The sequence below is a fragment of the Drosophila novamexicana genome, unplaced genomic scaffold (genome assembly GCF_003285875.2).
Source record: "Drosophila novamexicana strain 15010-1031.04,08,12 unplaced genomic scaffold, DnovRS2.1 tig00000462-arrow-pilon, whole genome shotgun sequence".
In the NCBI taxonomy this organism is placed as follows: domain Eukaryota; kingdom Metazoa; phylum Arthropoda; class Insecta; order Diptera; family Drosophilidae; genus Drosophila; species Drosophila novamexicana.
The window spans coordinates 3,206,548-3,226,160 of NW_020824806.1; the positions used below are offsets into that span (position 1 = coordinate 3,206,548).

General features: G+C 41.5%; 7 protein-coding genes across 8 annotated transcripts; 4 read left to right on the top strand and 3 right to left on the bottom strand.

Moving 5' to 3' along the window:
* Positions 1 to 34: 34 nt before the first annotated feature.
* On the bottom strand, positions 35 to 471 carry LOC115760925 (diptericin A-like). Its single transcript, XM_030702500.1, has one exon. The coding sequence runs from the start codon at positions 441 to 443 to the stop codon at positions 108 to 110; it is 336 nt and encodes a 111-aa protein (XP_030558360.1). The 5' UTR covers positions 444 to 471; the 3' UTR covers positions 35 to 107.
* Positions 472 to 3,538: 3,067 nt separating this feature from the next.
* On the bottom strand, positions 3,539 to 4,122 carry LOC115760782 (small ubiquitin-related modifier 2-A). Its single transcript, XM_030702273.1, has one exon. The coding sequence runs from the start codon at positions 4,012 to 4,014 to the stop codon at positions 3,706 to 3,708; it is 309 nt and encodes a 102-aa protein (XP_030558133.1). The 5' UTR covers positions 4,015 to 4,122; the 3' UTR covers positions 3,539 to 3,705.
* Positions 4,123 to 5,426: 1,304 nt separating this feature from the next.
* Positions 5,427 to 7,189, top strand: LOC115760713 (juvenile hormone epoxide hydrolase 1). Its single transcript, XM_030702180.1, has 3 exons — positions 5,427 to 5,949; positions 6,069 to 6,273; positions 6,350 to 7,189. The coding sequence occupies exons 1-3, from the start codon at positions 5,549 to 5,551 to the stop codon at positions 7,142 to 7,144; spliced, it is 1,401 nt and encodes a 466-aa protein (XP_030558040.1). The 5' UTR covers positions 5,427 to 5,548; the 3' UTR covers positions 7,145 to 7,189.
* A 5,229-nt stretch (positions 7,190 to 12,418) lies between these two features.
* Positions 12,419 to 14,338, top strand: LOC115760798 (juvenile hormone epoxide hydrolase 1). The gene is made up of 4 exons (XM_030702294.1): positions 12,419 to 12,744; positions 12,877 to 13,076; positions 13,189 to 13,387; positions 13,452 to 14,338. Exons 1-4 carry the CDS (start codon positions 12,538 to 12,540, stop codon positions 14,232 to 14,234), a joined length of 1,389 nt encoding a protein of 462 aa, XP_030558154.1. The 5' UTR covers positions 12,419 to 12,537; the 3' UTR covers positions 14,235 to 14,338.
* A 698-nt stretch (positions 14,339 to 15,036) lies between these two features.
* On the top strand, positions 15,037 to 17,062 carry LOC115760631 (juvenile hormone epoxide hydrolase 1). Its single transcript, XM_030702082.1, has 4 exons — positions 15,037 to 15,297; positions 15,631 to 15,830; positions 15,890 to 16,100; positions 16,173 to 17,062. Exons 1-4 carry the CDS (start codon positions 15,088 to 15,090, stop codon positions 16,974 to 16,976), a joined length of 1,425 nt encoding a protein of 474 aa, XP_030557942.1. The 5' UTR covers positions 15,037 to 15,087; the 3' UTR covers positions 16,977 to 17,062.
* A 162-nt stretch (positions 17,063 to 17,224) lies between these two features.
* Positions 17,225 to 18,317, top strand: LOC115760633 (microtubule-associated protein RP/EB family member 1). 2 transcript variants are annotated; one of them, XM_030702086.1, is made up of 3 exons: positions 17,225 to 17,400; positions 17,449 to 17,603; positions 17,673 to 18,317. In XM_030702086.1, exons 2-3 carry the CDS (start codon positions 17,474 to 17,476, stop codon positions 18,251 to 18,253), a joined length of 711 nt encoding a protein of 236 aa, XP_030557946.1. In that variant the 5' UTR covers positions 17,225 to 17,400; positions 17,449 to 17,473; the 3' UTR covers positions 18,254 to 18,317. The 2 variants fall into 2 exon arrangements, with proteins under 2 accessions (XP_030557946.1, XP_030557945.1); XM_030702085.1 differs by having other exon boundaries at positions 17,227 to 17,400; positions 17,457 to 17,603.
* LOC115760632 (coiled-coil domain-containing protein 130 homolog) lies at positions 18,286 to 19,591 on the bottom strand. Its single transcript, XM_030702084.1, has one exon. It carries the CDS (start codon positions 19,484 to 19,486, stop codon positions 18,338 to 18,340), a length of 1,149 nt encoding a protein of 382 aa, XP_030557944.1. The 5' UTR covers positions 19,487 to 19,591; the 3' UTR covers positions 18,286 to 18,337.
* Positions 19,592 to 19,613: the final 22 nt, after the last annotated feature.

A 19,613-nucleotide genomic window follows, 5' to 3' on the forward strand; every position in this document is an offset into this window, starting at 1 on the left:
ATATGGTATAATTAGTTGTATTTCAATTAATATTGTATTAAACCTCAGTACATTTTTATTCTTATTTTGCCGAATTTATACAAATACTTGATAAACAAAAACTTTATTTAAAATCTAAATCTGTAGGTGCCACCTGCGCCCCATGAAGGCTCGCTGTTGCCCCAAGGTCCACCCAGATGCTGTCCATATTTGCCGACCACATCGAACTCGTGACGTTTGTTCTCGCTGGTCCAAACGGGCACCTGTGCCTGAGCCCACACATCCTTGCCGCTCTTGTCCTTGTTGTAGCCGCCATCCAAAAGAAAACGCTGCTCGTTTGGCGGATTGAATTGCTGCCGCTCAGTCCACACATCTCCCTTCGGCTTCTCCTCGGGATTGGGTTGGGGCATGGCCAAGGCGAAGCCGACCATGCAGCAGAGCAAAGCGATGAGTGTAACCTGCATGTTGTATGTGAATCTGGAGCTGATTGACTGATGATGCATCTAGCCGGAACAGCGAGCTTTTATAGCTAGACCACGCAGCAGTCGGTGATGCACAGAACCAAAAAAATCACCGTGTAGCCGCAGCTCTGTCCTTATCTGCCGGGTGCTTCCCCTGGGTGATTCCTCTTGCTTGAACTGGCGTATTTCTGCCTTGGCTCTTGTTTGTCTTCAATTCAACATTTTTTATGACTTTATTGCTTTCTTTGCGCATTTTTTTGCCCAATGGAGTACGTATATAATCATATTTTTCATTTATTGTTTTTTCATATGAACATTTATTGAAATATTTTATTGACCATGCGGAAAAACATTTGTCTGACATAGTTGGCCTATAGTTATGACACATTTCTGCTCTGACCACATATTCTACATGGCAAGTGTTATTGTTTATTTTTTTTAATTTAGCATTCATTGATTTATGAGCATTTTGTGGCTTCTGTGAAAACATTTTCAGCATTTCGTGTTCATTTCAATTTTTACGAGTCTCGTCTGTGCGGCTTATCAGCTGCTGATAATGCCCATGTAGCATGAATAAATTATTAAATAAATATTGTGCACTGTTTTCTTTTTTTCTCGGTTAAATATTATAAACAAACAGCGAAACAGTCGCACAACGTGCATCAATCGAGAGAGTCAACTTTGACAGAGTGCAAAATGCGGCTGCGAATCATTTACATAAATATTATGGCCATATTATTGGCTCTGCTGTGCGGGGTAATAAATGATATATGTAAGTACTTTAGCAGCTCTGACTAACTGTTTGCCACCTGCAGCTGGGCGTGGCACAAGTCGATGATGCCGAACTGGGCGTGGCTGGGTCAAATGCGCCCACCAAGAGCTGGTTTCCTGTCTGGGATGATGCACGTGGCGAGTGGACGGATCGGGATAATTAGTTGACAGATGTTGTCCAGCTCGATTTGTTATAAATATATGTATATCTGAATATATATATATTTATATATATATATATATATATATATATATATATATATATATCACAGCTGTGCATTTTAGCTGAAATTCAATTTTCTCTATGCGCTTCATTAAACCCACCAGAATATTGCAGTCGGGCATAATAGATTGCGTCATACTCGTTCCAGCCAGACTTTATTAAATTGTGTCGATTTTATGAGCTGCCACGCCCCCAGTGGGCGTAGACAAGGCAAAACATCTTTGGATGATCCCATTAGCAGGCATTACTCCAAATTGGATTAGTCAAGTCCAAGAACTGTTTGGGATCTAGATCAATTTTCGCGGCTTACTTGTACTCCTCTCGTGGGCGTGGCTTAAAAATGTTAAAACTTTGATGCTGATGTTATATATTCCCCATACAAATCTCTAGAATATGAACTGACAAGAGAAATTCCATTAAAATAGTTATATATACCATTTAACAATTGAATTTCTTTCTGCTTAGATATTAATTATTGATTTAATAAAAAATTTATTAATTACATTCAGTAGAATATCAAAATATAAAATATAGCTTTACTTAATATATACCACTTACATTTGATTCCACATCTAACTTTTCCTAGACATAATCTTCTTGCAAAGCTATTGCCTACTTGTAGGCTAAATTTACGCACGCCTAAGAGTATGCAACAGAAATAGAATGAAACGCGACAGTTAGTCATTTATCAGGCATAGAACTTATAGTTTAAGACTTCAAATAGATCTTACTAGTTCCCTAGACTAACTGCTTGGTGTTGTGCTAAAATCGACAGTTCTTTATATACATACATATATATCTATATATAACACACCAATTTGTATTCGAGCTCAGCACGCTGTAAAATTGTCGCTCTATGCATGTCAAAAATCAATTGCCGACAGTTCAATGCACCTCGACGTGGAGTGCGTGTTCGGCCCATGATAATTGCGGCCATTACGAGAGGCGGTAAAGGAAACAATGTGTACTCAAAAAACACCCAACTTTGTAAAGGTAGATACAATCGAATAAAAAGGAAAAACAATATCAACAAAATGGCTGCAATCAGAGTAAGCACGACTGTGCGATGCCCTGCAAAAGATTCATAATTAGACTACGGAGAGATCTAGAATTTGTCAAATGCTAAATAGTATTAACTACTATTCAAATAGATTTATAGGCGAGAGTTGCTCGACTGTGTGATACCCGGCGCTACAGAAAATTATAATATAATAAACATTTTATGAATTTCACACTTTTCTGTGTGTTCTAAAATTCAGAATTTACTCAGAAAGCAGAATAAGCCTTAAATTCTAGAGCTAAAGTAATTATGGAAATTAATATGTATCTTAAATTTAGGATATATTGGAATTACTTAAGTACACAATATTATATTGGTTTTATTTAAAATATAACAGATTGAGCCGAGCTAAGGTTTTCACAAGAACTTCAACCCCAATCAATACACCTTTGTCACATTTATTACAGGGTATACAAAAAGTGGCACACACAGGCCACAACAGCACTTAATAAAATAAGTCTCACACCACGTGTAAATCCTACTTCCAGCCACAAAATGGCTCAGCCTTTGCCCCAAATGAAGCGCTCATCAATGCGGCAATTAGGGATTCCCCCAAGATTGGGGCATGGAAATCGGCGTAATATCGTTGTTTTTTCTTATTTCTGGGCCTGGTGCCAGCTTTTGACACGCTGCGCCAAGTGCGCTTGCCAAACGCCATTCGATTTGGGGCGCGGCACGCCAAAGGGGGGCGGCAACGCAGAGGCGTGACAGGCGCAAAAGTTTGTGGCTGCAGTGCATCATTGCAGCAAGTTTTTGGCCGGAATCGAATTTAGCTCTACTAGCAGCGGCCTAATTGCGTTAATTTCACTTGCATTCCAATTCCCATTGTTGAATTGTTTCTTGTGTTGCTGCCACGCCCAGCTTGCTAGGGGGCGGCAAGGTGAGGGGTAGCGCTTGCATGTTTCGCGGCACTTTTGTGGCCTGGAGCGCGCTCTCCTGGCACCGCTTGTGCATGTCGACGACATAATTGTTAGCCACACAAATTATACCAGGCAGCCGGCGCCTTTGAGCACCGGCCCTCCCCCACCCAACCCAACCCCTAACCCTAAACCTAGCACACGCAGTGACAAGTGCAACAACCCCTTCATGGAAAAGTACCCCCGCGCGCCGTTGCGCCTTGACCCAACTGCAGTTCATTGACCTTGCGTCAAGTGGGGAGACTTTATAAATTTTTGTTGAGTGTGAAACGAAAACCAACTCAAAAATGCTAACTAGCTGGATGGTGCATCGGCGGGCCGGATCGCCGCATCGCCAGCCTCGGATTGACGCTTCATCAGCACATCCATCATATCCTCATCCTCGAGTTCCAGCGAATTGGCGGTGTCATTATCGTTGATCCTCTCGCCATCGAACGATAGGCTAGCCAAATCCTTGGACAAGCCCATCTGCGAGCAGTACGCATCCTTCAGCTTGCCCAGCGGCATCAGGCGACGTATGCGGAAGAGAATAACGCCCCGATCCGCCGATTGCATCTTCAAGGTTATATGGGGCGAAACATGCAGCTCGCCAGCCTCCTCCATTCTGATACAGCGTTTGGCTATGTCTTTGGTATTTAATATATATATATATATATATATAGGTATATGTGTATCTTCAAATTTGGAATTGTTCTGTTTTGTGTACTGGGACTAAACAAATATATATTTTGTTTTTAGGCTCAAACATTTTGTTAACATCTTTTAAAACAACCACGTGGCCTACTTGTTGTGGTTGTTGCTGCTGCTGTTGCAGAAATGTTTGAGGCCACATCAGCAGCAGCCGGGCCCAACAAGTGGGAACTTGGTAATAAATAAGAATAAATAAGTTCCATTGAGGGTTTCCGATAAGATAGCGTCCACTTAAGCTCCAGGTACTCCAGGTACTCCCGGCACGGACCGCATATCTTCGAAATGTTCTCAACCAACAGACAAGCCCAGTGACAATCGTATATTGTACCGCACAGTGGTTGAAACCGATGAGAAACCAGCCAAAAGCTATCTATTTTGCGGCGCGAATGACAGGAAATGACAACGAACTATGGAAAACTTCTTATGAATGGAACTTGCAAACTTCTATTCAAGTTAATCAGGTTTATGAAACAACGAAATGGAAAGTCATGCAAACTTATCTCTCAAATGATATTCGAGTTAAGCGAATGGAGCCTGTTTTGTCTACAAATTTTAAAAACTTTTTAAAACATTTAGAATACAAAATGTTACAGCTTTTGATTTTTTAAAAGAATAAATTAAGAGTATGTTAACTTCATTAAATTAAATGTTTGTGTAGATTGTAATCAAATTTACTAAAAAAAAGTAATTATATATTAAGTTGAGTTTTAGAGGATATATTTTATTATAATTTGCCATAAAATAATATAATATTTAATAATAATAATAATAATATTTAATAATTTAGTTTTTTATATCTATAGCTTAATGTGTAATATTAAATAATTTCTTTTTTTTTAATACAAAAAATTAAATATATAATATAAAAAAATTTTATGTTTATATTTTATTTATTATTTATATAGCGTTTAATATATATTTCAATAATTTTATATAAACAAATAGCTTAAATATATTTCTTAATCGTTTTATGTTTATACATATTACTTAATAATTATCAAACACAAATCGTACAGCTAATATATATATAGATAAAGCCTGAAATTTGTAAAGGAAAACGTGAGCTAACTAATTAGCAATGCATTTCAATGTATTATAGGTCAGTTTCAAAGTTTATTTAACGCTTCTATATAAAAAAAAAGCAACACACAAAAATATTCATTATCAGCGCACATTTTAAATTATGTGCACGTCCCACTGTGCGCAAAGGCGCACTATCATATTTATTTATACATATTTCTATATGTTTTATATAGTATAGATTAACAATAGCTCTCGGGCGTTCCAGGCGTCGGTCATCAGTTGGTTTACGGCGAGCACGGAGAGCGGTTGTGCATACTCGATGAATTTTTGGAAACTTGGGGAGGCAGCTCATTAAAATTTTAGTCATTAGGCTGCAGATAAACACTCGGAATTGTTGTTTTGCTTAGACGGATTTTAGCCAATAATGAAGTGCCTGGTTATATTTGGACTGATTGTGGCCATATTTGCTGGCATTGTGGGCTACGGTTATCTGTTGTTCACAGACTTGACACGTCCGCTGCCCAGGCCAGAGTACAAAGACGATACATATTGGGGACCCGGCGATGGCAAGAACTATGTGCCCGATACGAAAATCTATGATTTCAAATTGGATGTGCCCAAGGCGGAAATTGAGGATTTGCGACAGCAACTGAATCGCACACTGCGGCTAACCGAGCCCCTCGATGGCATCGCCTTTGAGTATGGCTTCAACACGTACGCATTGGAGCAGTTTGTGGAATACTGGCGTGACAAGTATCTAACCAAGTGGGATGAGCGCCAGGCGTATTTGAACTCGCTGAAGCAGTACACCACCGAGATACAGGGGTGAGTGTGTGTGTGTGTGTGTGTGTGTGTGTGTGTGTGTGTGTGTGTATGTGTGTGAGCATCTGTGGACGACTCTCCACATGGCCTAAGCCAATTTCATAAATTTCCACAATCTGCAGCTTAAAGATTCACTACATACACGAGCGCGTTGCCGAGGAGGTGGCGGAAAAGAAGCATGTCTATCCGCTGTTGCTGCTCCACGGCTGGCCGGGTTCGGTGCGTGAATTTTACGATTTTATACCAATGCTGAACAAGGATCAAAACATTTCCGACTATGCCTTTGAAGTGGTTGCACCCTCGCTCGTTGGCTTCGGCTGGTCGGATGTGAGTATATACATATAGTATATATATATTTAATGTCTATTGATTTATGGCAATGTCATGTGTTTTATTTCCCTAGGCTGCCACACGCGTGGGCTTCAATGCCGCTGAAATGGCCACCGTGATGCGTAATCTGATGTTGAGACTGGGCCACAAGAAGTTCTTCATTCAGGGCGGCGATTGGGGCAGCATTATTGGCAGCAACCTGGCCACACTGTATCCGGATAATGTGCTGGGCTATCATTCAAATATGTGCATACTGAGCACACCGCTCTCCTTCCTCAAGAGCGTCTATATTAATTACTATCCCGAGAAGGTGCTGAAGTCGCGCATGTTTTACGATCACCATGTGGGCATATGGGAGAAGTATCAGATGCTGCTGGTGGAGAGCGGCTATTATCATTTGCAGGCCACAAAGCCGGACACCATTGGCGCCGCACTCACCTCCAGTCCCGTTGCGCTGGCCGCCTACATTCTCGAAAAGTTCCAGACCTGCAGTGGGCCCAGCCTGCAGCAGGACTTTGGCGCCATTGTTACCGTCTTTGGCCTGGAGGCGGTGCTCGACAATTTGATGATCTATTATCTGAACAATGCGGCTACAACAGCCGCACGTTTCTATGCCGAGAACGTGTCCAAGCCATATCGTGACCTGCAGCTGGATCGCGTGCAGACCTCCGTGCCCATGGGCTGTGCTCGGTTTAGGTTTGATTTGCCCGCAGCTTCGGAATGGCAGCTGCAGGACAAGTTTACCAACATAAAACACAGCATGTATTTCCAGCACGGCGGCCATTTCGCTGCCCTGGAAATGCCATCCATGTTGTACAATGATTTTACGGCATTTGCAAAAAAAGTTGGACTGCACGGTGAAAGTTAAGAAGAATGTTGTAGCTCTCATAGAGCACAGAATGTATTGATAATAAAGTAAAGACAAGACAAACCTACCTATTTCATTTTAAGTCTAGTTAGTCATTAGATTACAGAGGGATTCCAAATCCCAATAAAAAACAAGTAAGAGGCTCTAGTCGAGAGCTCCCGACTAGAGGATACCCTGAACCCTTTTCTTTCAACATCAAATGCATATATATATTCTATTTTAGAAGCTATATGTCAAGTTTGGTGACTCTAGCTCTTATTATTTACCAAAATTGCCCAAAAAAACAGGATATCAATATCAATTTTTATCGATTGCTTGGAAACGGAGCAAGTTATCGATTATCGGAAGCAAACTCGATCTGCGCAGGCACTAGGAGGACCTATATCTAAAATTTTCAATCTCTAGCTCTTATAGGTTCTGAGATCCTTGCGTTCATACATACGGACGGACGGACGGACAGACAGACGGACATGGCTAGATCGACACGGCTATTGATGCCGATCAAAAATATATATACTTTATGGAGTCCTTCTGCCTGTTACATACATTTGGATTTTGCACAAATACAATATACCCTTCTACCCATTTTTAATGGGTTCAGGGTATAAAAACAAACTTTTTTGACGATTTTTTTTTCACATGAATTTTGACCAAAATTAATGTTGTCAGATTTGAATGCCAAATTGATTAAGAGGCCAAACCATGGATAAAAAGCCAAACCTTTTGAAAATCGGTTGAGTTTTGACCGACTTATGGGAGTTGGAAATTTTGATTTATATCTCCATATGGGATATATGTATAAGTAGGATATTTGAGGGTACCATTTTCACATGAATTTTGGCCAAAATTAATGTTGTCAGATTTGAATGCCAAATTGATTAAGAGGCCAAACCATGGATAAAAAGCCAAACCTTTTGAAAATCGGTTGAGTTTTGACCGAGTTATGGGAGTTGGAAATTTTGATATAGGATATATGTATAGGATATTTGAGGGTACCATTTTCACATGAATTTTGACCAAAATTAATGTTGTCAGATTTGAATGCCAAATTGATTAAGAGGCCAAACCATGGATAAAAAGCCACACCTTTTGAAAATCGGTTGAGTTTTGACCGAGTTATGGGAATTGGAAATTTTGATATAGGATATATGTATATCTATATCTAGGATATTTGAGGGTACCATTTTCACATGAATTTTGACCAAAATTAATGTTGTCAGATTTGAATGCCAAATTGATTAAGAGGCCAAAACATGGATAAAAAGCCAAACCTTTTGAAAATCGGTTGAGTTTTGACCGAGTTATGGGAGTTGGAAATTTTGATATAGGATATATGTATAGGATATTTGAGGGTACCATTTTCACATGAATTTTGACCAAAATTTATGTTGTCAGATTTGAATGCCAAATTGATTAAGAGGCCAAACCATGGATAAAAAGCCACACCTTTTGAAAATCGGTTGAGTTTTGACCGACTTATTGGAGTTGGAAATTTTGACCTATAGGATATATGTATATCTATATCTAGGATATTTGAGGGTACCATTTTCACATGAATTTTGACCAAAATTAATGTTGTCAGATTTGAATGCCAAATTGATTAAGAGGCCAAACCATGGATAAAAAGCCAAACCTTTTGAAAATCGGTTGAGTTTTGACCGACTTATGGGAGTTGGAAATTTTGATTTATATCTCCATATGGGATATATGTACAATTAGGATATTTGAGGGTACCATTTTCACATGAATTTTGACTAAAATTTATGTTGTCAGATTTGAATGCCAAATTGATAATGAGGTCAAACCATGGAAAAAAATCCAAACCTTTTGAAAATCGGTTAGGTTTTGACCGAGTTATGGGAATTGGAAATTTGGACCTATAGGATATATGTATATGTAGGATATTTGAGGGTACCATTTTCACATGAATTTTGACCAAAATTTATGTTGTCAGATTTGAATGCCAAATTGATAATGAGGTCAAACCATGGACAAAAAGCCAAGCCTTTTGAAAATCGGTTGAGTTTTGACCGAGTTATGGGAATTGGAAATTTTGACCTATAGGATATATGTATATGTAGGATATTTGAGGGTACCATTATCACATGAATTTTGACCAAAATTTATGTTGTCAGATTTGAATGCCAAATTGATAATGAGGTCAAACCATGGAAAAACATCCAAACCTTTTGAAAATCGGTTGAGTTTTGACCGAGTTATGGGAATTGGAAATTTTGATATAGGATATATGTATATGTAGGATATTTGAGGGTACCATTTTCACATGAATTTTGACCAAAATTTATGTTGTCAGATTTGAATGCCAAATTGATAATGAGGTCAAACCATGGACAAAAAGCCAAGCCTTTTGAAAATCGGTTGAGTTTTGACCGAGTTATGGGAATTGGAAATTTTGACCTATAGGATATATGTATATGTAGGATATTTGAGGGTACCATTTTCACATGAATTTTGACCAAAATTTATATTGTCAGATTTGAATGCCAAATTGAAAATGAGGTCAAACCATGGAAAAAAATCCAAACCTTTTGAAAATCGGTTGAGTTTTGACCGAGTTATGGGAGTTGGAAATTTTGACCTATAGGATATATGTATATGTAGGATATTTGAGGGTAGCATTTTCACATGAATTTTGACCAAAATTTATATTGTCAGATTTGAATGCCAAATTGAAAATGAGGTCAAACCATGGAAAAAAATCCAAACCTTTTGAAAATCGGTTGAGTTTTGACCGAGTTATGGGAGTTGGAAATTTGGATTTATATCTCCAAATAGGATATATGTACAATTAGGATATTTGAGGGTACCATTTTCACATGAATTTTGACCAAAATTTATGTTGTCAGATTTGAATGCCAAATTGATAATGAGGTCAAACCATTGACAAAAAGCCAAACCTTTTGAAAATCGGTTAGGTTTTGACCGAGTTATGGGAATTGGAAATTTGGACCTATAGGATATATGTATATGTAGGATATTTGAGGGTACCATTTTCACATGAATTTTGACCAAAATTTATGTTGTCAGATTTGAATGCCAAATTGATAATGAGGTCAAACCATGGACAAAAAGCCAAGCCTTTTGAAAATCGGTTGAGTTTTGACCGAGTTATGGGAATTGGAAATTTTGACCTATAGGATATATGTATATGTAGGATATTTGAGGGTACCATTTTCACATGAATTTTGATTTTTTTGACTTCTAAGGATGAGTACTATCGATTGGCATCAGAAAAATAAAAATTTAAATTTTGACCCAAATCGACCAAAAAGCAATGGGTTACATCACGTTTTTTTCCAAAATCGGGGTAGGTTCGAATATCTCAACTTGTTAGACGATTTTTTTGAAACTCTCGGGTAAATATAATCTCATTTTAAAATGTTATACCTTTTTGAATGCGTACGGATCCCTACTATCATATGGCATTCATTAAAAAAAATTTGTTGGCCAAAAACGTTTCGCTTGCAAAGTCCACCTTTTTGGAGTATCTCAAGTGAGATTCATTAAATTATGCTAAACGAAGTACTGTCCCAATCGAGCTCTCTCCACTGGATTTATTCAAGCCATATAGATAGGTAGCTTTATCTAAATCAATATACTTACTTTGCATACCCAAGCCATTTGCATGAACGTAATATTAAACAAGTGAGAGGTTCTATTCGGGAGCTCCCTTATCTTCATTCAACATCAAATGCATATATATATATTCCATTTGAGAAGCTATATGTCAAGTTTGTTGACTCTAGCTCTTATTATTTACCAAAATTGCCCAAAAAACAGGATATCGATATCAATTTTTATCGATTGCTTGGAAACGGAGTAAGTTATCGATTATCGGAAACAAAATCGATCTGCGCGGGAACTAGAAGCATCTACATCTAAAAGTCTCTAAGTTTCAAGTCTCTAGCTCTTATAGGTTCTGAGATCCTTGCGTTCATACATACGGACGGACGGACGGACAGACAGACAGAATAATATAGAATATATATACTTTATGTGGTCGGAGATGCTTCCTTCTGCCTGTTACATACATTTGGATTTTACACAAATACAATATACCCTTATACCCATTTTTAATGGGTTCAGGGTATAAAAATGCCATCTGCATCGTCGACCGAGAGTCGATTGTGCGAAAATACAATCTAATCTTTTTTCATTTTAAAAAGCGCGCCCCTTTCTTAAAATCCAACTTCGTTTGCTTTCCAACACTGAATGCTGCACTTTGTGTTTTCGTGTTTGTTGCTTATCATCGTTTTAGCCGCACTTTATTTTGCAACTGATATGAACAAAGTATTCGTTTCAAATTCAATTACCACAAAATCATGTTTATCAATTGTCTTGCTGCTTTGTCATGCTCGCAATGCATAACTGTTATGTGCTATGGAGGAGAGCTTTAATTTGTTATGCCGATTTATGTAAATGAAGTCTGAAAATCTATGCCAAATTCATTGAAATTCCTCGTATCTTGTGTATCTAAAAGCTCATAAAATTGTTACTCAAGAAAACAGCGATTAAAGAGAAGTCGTCACTGAATACATTTCACTTTTATTTATTTATGCAAAATAACTTTATTTACATCTTCGTGCTAGCTTTGACTCACGAGAGGCACGACTAGCGGTTGATCGCACTGCTCTCCTACCTACCTAAATTTCATGTATATTTATTAAAGTTAGTTGTGTGCGTATTTGCATGTGTATGCGTGTGAGCGCACAGCAGAGCAAAAAAAGCAACTACATTGCGTGCCATTCATATAGAACCTTTAAAAGCACTTTATATAAAAAAAATGCATTTAAATGTTATACATGTATAGTTCGTTGTGCCAAAATAACTAGGATATTAAAGATGTAAATTATTTATAGTTAGTAACTAATAATAACACAATTAATAAGAGAACATGAATATGTTTAAATAATAATTAGAATAGTTAGTTTCAAGAGTACTCATACTAACAAAATGGGTATTTTTTATCCGAGCACTATCTTGCGATATTTATTGGAATGTTTGTGTGAAACTTAAGCAGGATCAGGAATTTCTATAAAATGTGTGTGCTTATGCCGCTACACAAAGCTTTATCATGCACGATCTCAAAGTGACTCTATTACTATGACCGGAAACGTATATTGCAATTCAGCGTGTGCTGTTTTTTTTTCCGTCTCTCAATCATGATATTCGTTTCTGTTTGTTTCTTAACGCAATTTTTCTCACAGCAAGGGACCGGTCTCCGTTGATTTTCGCCGTTCAACAGTTGCCTGTGTAAAGCGAAAGCGAACGGTCGCGTCGGTCTTGGCGCGCTTGGAGCATATAAAAATCTAATTAGTCGTTAGGCCACAGCTGGATTCCATATACCAAAAACAAAAAAGAAAGAAAGAAAAATGCCATCCGCATCGGCGACATTTGTGCGCATACTGATCGGCGGCTTTGCCATCCTGGTCGCTGTGGGCTACAAGAACTATCGCGATCTGGGCGCGCCCGGCAAGCGGCCAGAGTTGGATAACAATGAATATTGGGGACCGAAGCTGAAGGGTTCATACCAAGAAAATAAGCTCGTTTCGCCTTATGACATAAGTGTTGCGCCCGAGGTAGGTCATAGATCAAAATTTGCATTTTTTTTTTCTTTTCTTTTGTTTTTGGTGTGTACCAAAAACACGTTTGCCCAGCTGCCTTGCATATTAATTGTTTTTTTTTTTTTTTTTTTTTCTTTTACTCTCAAGATTATTGCCGATTTGAAGGCACAGCTGGCGCGTCCGCTGAAGCTGCAGGAGCCGCTGGAAGGCGTCGGCTTTGAGTACGGTTTCAATGCCAAGGAATTGAACAAGGTTGTGAAATATTGGCGGGACAGCTATTTGCCCAAATGGAATGAACGCGAGCAGTTCCTTAAGAAATTCAAGCACTTCCAGACCGAAATCCAGGGGTGAGCAATGCGATTTTGTGCCCATTTGTATGTTGGATTATGCATACATATTGGCATATATTATGATAATCTCTTATCAATATTCACGTCAACGCATTTGCAATTGTTACAGTTTACGAATTCACTTTATACACGCCAAGCCCAGCAATGCGGCAGGTAAAAAGGTGCTGCCGCTGCTCTTGATGCACGGCTGGCCCGGCACCGTGCGCGAATTTTACGATTTTATTCCACTGCTGACCACGGGCAGCGATAAGAGCGAGTATGTCTTTGAGGTTATAGCGCCCAGTTTGCCAGGTTATGGTTGGTCTCAGGTGAGATTTAACTGAGTTTTGCTTCATGTTGCAGTCTCCTGAATACTGCTCCTCTTCCATATAGGGCGCTTCGAGGCCTGGTCTGGGCGTGGCTCAGGTGTCGGTGATTATGCGCAATCTGATGGTGCGTCTGGGCTTCAATAAGTTCCTCATTCAGGGCGGCGATTGGGGCAGCCTTATTGGCGCCAATCTGGCTTCTTTGTTCCCGGAGAACACCCTGGGCTATCACTCCAACTTGTGTGCTAACAACAGTCCCATGGGCAATCTTCGCCAGCTGCTAGCCACCTTCTTCCCGTCCTTCTACGTTGACAGCCAGTACGCACACTTTTACAAAGGCCTGGGGGACACGTTTTTCATGATCCTGGAGGAATTCGGCTATGCGCATATACAGGCCACCAAGCCGGACACCATTGGCACGGCGCTGGCCAACAATCCCGTTGGCCTGGCGGCGTACATACTCGAGAAGTTCTCCACATGGACGAATCCAGAGTACAAGAAATTGGAGGATGGCGGTCTGACCAAGCATTTCACCTATGATCAGCTGCTGGATAACATTATGATCTACTATGTGACCAACTCGATAACCACATCCGTGCGCTTGTATTCCGAGTCAATGAATAGCGCACAGTTGAGCCTCGACGTGGACAGTGTGCCCATCAAGGCGCCCGCCGGCTGTGCGCGCTTTGTCCATGAGGTCGCGCACACTCCGGACTCGGTGCTGGCCAACAAATTTCCGAATCTGGTACACAGCACCCATTATTCCGACGGTGGACATTTCCCCGCGTTCCAGGTGCCACAGCAGCTCTATGACGACTTTGTGGCATATGTGAAGAAGGCTTTTCCCTAAACTTGAATGAGTCCATATCCATTTTCGGTTGTACTTTAAGAAGCGGCACAAGGAATATATAAAACTTTTGTTTATTTTCTATATAAAAAACGTTTTGAAATTGATAAGATTGTTTATTTATCAATAGGCATTATCGGAATGCTAAAGAGGTCTCAATTTGAAAAGTATGGGCTCGGAAACATATAACATATACAATTGTCTACAGCATAACAATCAATTCCCTGTGCTAAGTATAGTATATACATATATGTGCACATACAAAGCTTAGACAAAAGTGTCGTAATAGATAAGTTATGGGCATGTGCGACTCTCACATACCCTTTATTTACATGAGATATAGTATAGAATTTTATATTATTTTATTTGAATATTTAAGCTAGTAACTGATTCTCATTTATAAATGAAACTCATTAATTGTCGCTAACGAGTTGCTGTACTTGAAATACCCTTCAAACTAGAGACCAAGCGCTTTTGACCTAGCTAGCCGCGCAGCTGTATCTAAAATTACCCCCAATTTGCAAAGTTGAGAATTACCCAACACACGCCAAAAACGAGCTTTGAGAAAAGCTTTAAAGCCGGCCAAATTGTGTGGCATATGCGTCATGGGAAAGCTCCTGCTCTATACTAAAATGTAGTCTCAAGTTTATTTGTAAGCCGAATGACTTTTCAAATGTAGCCCAGTTAAACAAACAAAATCACATATCATCGTGTGTGTGCGAAGTTTGACGATCACTAAAAAGAAAAACAAAAACAACTGCAATCTCAGCCAAATGACTGTCCGTTTAGTCGCGGCGGGGCGAGTCAGTGTGACGAGAACCTTTGACTGGAGTGGAAGTGCGACGAGCTGCCTACTATGTCAACCATAACGCGTCTTCTAGTGCTGCTGCTGGCCATTGGCGGCGGCATGTTCTATAAGCGTCTGAATCAGCTGTGGGGCGATCTGCCGGCGCCCACGCTGGATCCACAGCAATGGTGGGGCGATGAGGAGCAGCCCAAAGATTATGCCGCCTATCTGGCCAACAGTTCCGAGGTGGTGGGCAATCGTCTTATGTACCCAGAGGCGGTAAGTGATAATAAGTAACTAGAGAAGTTACCCGGCGTTGCCCGTGTCAAAATATCAGACAGGCTGAATTTGAGCCAGCGACTTCTCGCTTGTTCGTCCAACGCTCAGATACCCAAGCTTTGAAGTGAGAATGAGCTTTCCCTGACTTTGAGGTCTTATTTGCCAGGACATTATTTAGCATATATATATTCTCATGCTGCTCTCTCTCTCTCTCTCTCTCTCTCTCTCTCCCTCTCTCTCTCCCTCTCTCTCTCTCTCTCTCTCTCTCCCTCCCTCTCTCTCTCTCTCTCTCTCTCTCTCTCCTCTCTCTCTCTCTCTCTCTCTCATCGCCAGACCATTGAGGCTTTGGCTAAGCAATTGAATCGCACGCTACGCCTTACACCTCCCCTTGAGGGCGTGGCCTTTGAATATGGCTTCAATAGCGACTATCTAAAGGAACTGGTCGCCTATTGGCGCGACGATTACTTACCGCGTTGGCGCGAACGTGAGGTCTTCCTGTGGCAATTCAATCACTTTACCACCGAAATTCAAGGGTGAGTGCCGGAATGATAAGCGCTTATCACGCTCATCCAATTGATAAGCTGTAATTTAGTCTACGCATGCATTTTCTGAACCTGATGGTCTACGATGAGAACAAGGTGGGCAAGAACCATTATCCGGTGCTGCTGCTGCACGGCTGGCCGGGCTCGGTGCGTGAGTTCTACGACCTGATACACATGCTGCATCAAAGTCATTTGGATCCCAATAACAAGTACATATTCAACGTGATTGTGCCCAGCTTGCCGGGCTATGGCTGGTCTCAGGTAGATATGAATATATATATATAAATATATAATCGATTGCCGCCTATATGCTTCATATGCTTCAATTCTCAGGGCACTTCAAAACCAGGCTTGGGCCCGGCTCAGGTGGCTGTTATGCTGCGTAACCTGATGCTGCGTCTGGGCTATGACAAGTTCTTTATACAGGGCGGCGATTGGGGCTCCGTGCTGGGCTCGCACATAGCCACGCTCTATCCGGAAAATGTGCTCGGCTATCACTCGAATATGTGCAACAATTTGAGTCCCAGATCGCAGGTGAAGGGTTTGCTGGCGGGCATCTGGCCGGGCCTGTTTGTGCCCAGTGGCTTTGAGGATTTCTTCTTTCCCAAATCTCGCGAGTTCAGATATTTAATGGAGGAGAGCGGCTATTTCCATCTGCAGGCCACAAAGCCCGACACTGTTGGCGCCGCGCTCTCCGACAATCCTGTCGGACTGGCCGCCTACATACTCGAAAAGTTCTCCACGTGGACCAATGCCAGCTACCGTTCGCTGCCCGACGGCGGACTCAAGCAGCGCTACACGCTGGACGCCCTGTTTGATAATGTGATGATCTACTATTTGACCAACTCCATAACGACATCACAGCGCCTCTACGCAGAGGCCTATACCAAGGAGCAGCGGCAACTGCAGCTGGAACGTGTGCCCACGTCTGTGCCCACGGGTTGTGCCCGTTTCAAGGGTGATATTATGCAGTTTCTGGATCTGCAGCTGCGGGACAAGTATAAGAATTTAATACACAGCACCTACTACCAAAGGGGTGGACACTTTGCGGCCCTGGAGCTGCCCAAGGTCTTGTACAAAGATTTCATCGAATTTGTTAAGAAAGTTGAGCGCAAATTTAAAATAAAATCTTTGTAAGCTGCAAATATAAATTTGAATAACTGATATGTGCATACATTAAATCGTATATCGATGCCAATCGATGTTGGTATCGATACCTAAGCTGAAGCCGCTGTCATTTGATCCTGCCGCTTTGCGGCAGCGTTGCCACACTGTCAAAAGCTCAATTAAAAAGGAATTGAAGATTAAACAATACCAATTTGTAGGCGAGAGCAGTCGCAAAGCAAGCAAGGAAAAATAAGTCACAAGACTATTAATTTAATACAAATTTTGATTAATTCAGATTTAGGCACTGCCAGTTTAGTCCATTTGCAAATAAAACGACACTAATATAGAAATATAAACCAAAAATATATATATTTTTATAAAGCCATTTCGTGGACACGTACATCAAACCATAAATTCCCGAAAGCCATAAAGCCGCAGCTGCAAAAGTGTTACAGTAAATAGTTAATATTACTTATTGACATACATATATAAAGATATACAGTTACACAGATCGAAAGACGTGCAAGATGAGCGACCTGAAGCCAACTGTCTCGCTGACCAGCGCCAATGGGGAGAACATGTCGCGCCACCAGATGCTCGACTGGGTCAACAATATGGTCAATGGGCATTTTAAGAAAATCGAAGAGATGGCTTCGGGTGAGCATAGCTGGAGGTGAGAACTAACATCAAAAGATCGATATAAAACAGCTTCAATCTCTGCTTCAGGTGTGGCCTATTGCCAAATGATGGAGATGATCTTTCCGAACTGCATCAATCTGAAGCGGGTCAAAATGTCGGCCAAGCTGGAGCATGAATTTTTCCACAACATGAAGCTCTTTCAGGGCGCCCTCACACGCGTCAAGCTGGACAAAACTGTGCCGCTGGATCGCTTGATAAAGGGTCGTTTCCAGGACAACTTTGAGTTCCTGCAATGGTTCAAAAAGTTCTTCGACTCGCAGGCGCCTGGCCTGGAGAATATCAAATCGGCAGCCAATGCGGTCCAGCCCAAACCGATCAAGCCGCGCGCCATGATGAAAGAGGAGCCATCAAATGATTTTCTCGAATCCCAAATTGACGATTTGAATACTAAAATTGCCAACACAATTGAGATACGCGATCAGGCCTATGAGAAGCTGCGCAAGATCGAGATACTCCTCACGGAAACGATCAACAAAAATGAGCATGTCGATTTCTGCAATCGGGTCTGCGAGGTGCTCTACAAGACCGATCAGAATGAGAATGTCGGCACTGCCGGCGAGGATAGCCTGGACAGTGCCATTGATGACCTGAACGAAGGGCTGTATTAATGTTGTTTTTTTTTTTAGGAACTACTGTTGTATTATGCGGATTAAATCGATTCCATTTATTGTGTGCATTAGAAAGCATTATTGTCAATCATTGGGATCGGGGTTGCTCTCCTCAGAACTGGAGCTGGCATAGTCGCCCAATAAGCTGAGTGCCCCAGCAGCTGGCGATGTTGCTGCTGTACTGTGTACTTCTATTGTGCCTGCAGCTTCACCTGCTCCTGCTCCTGCTCCTCCACCTGATGCTGCTCCCGCTGCCCATTCTCCTGTGGCTGCTATTGCTTCAGATGTATCCTCTGATGCTGCTGCTGATGCTTCTCTTAGTGTTGTTCCTCCAGCTGCTTCTTCTCCTGCCGTTGCTGTTTCTGCCAACGCCGGCTTACGCTTAATGCCCAAATCCTGCAGCTGCAGCTGTGTGCTGAGCGCCTTTTGCCGCTTCAGACCGCCAAATGTGGTTATCGTGGCGCCTGGTAAAGCTGGTCGCATGAGCAGATCGAGGCGCTGCTCCGACTCGCGTTCCATGGCGCTTCTGGTTTGAAGTTTCATCAATGCCGCCATTTCTCTATCCTGCGGCGTCTCTGGCAACAGCGCGATGTCCAGACTGCTTTTTGCCAGCAGCTGACGATCCACCTCCTGTTGCCCCTTTAGCTCTTTCTTCTGCTCGCGGAATACTGCACGCATTCGATAGTTGGCCACATAATTGTCATCCCATACGCTCTGATTACGCTCCACCAGCTTTTGGAGCACAGGCTTGGCATCGGCAGCCGCTTTGACGTCCTTGGCCTGATGCTCCAGCTTGTACATGGCATCATCGAAGAGTCGCTTCTGCACCTCCTTGGTCTCGGGCACCACCTGCTCGTTCTGGAGCGGGTCCCAGCGGTTCTCCTGCCGTCGCGCGCCCGATAGTATTACATAGTCCAGATTACCGGGATCTGTTTGGATCTCAAAGTGGTTGTCGCATAAATGGCATTTCATGCGAAACTTGTAAATGGGCGTTGTGTAGTACATGCCCACCTTGGTCTTTTCCGCATTGTAGCGCACGCCCATGCCGATGTGATTCTTGCAGCCATCGCACCAGATATTATAGGGCATCTCGAAGCGGATGATGATGATGCCCAGGTGGATTTTGCGAGCGCGCTCACGCAGCGCATGAGTGCCCTGGAATTTGTTGAGTCCGCCCTTCTTCGGATCATAGTCGGGCGGATAGTATTTGTTTTGACCCTTTCGTTCGCCCATTTTAATAAGAATGCACAAATTCTTTCGAAGCACACACAAAATGTTTACGTACTGTTTACGCTGACTGGCGCCATCTGTCGCCAACAGCTGTTTCGTTTGTTTAGTTCCGATAACAATTAATTAGGCG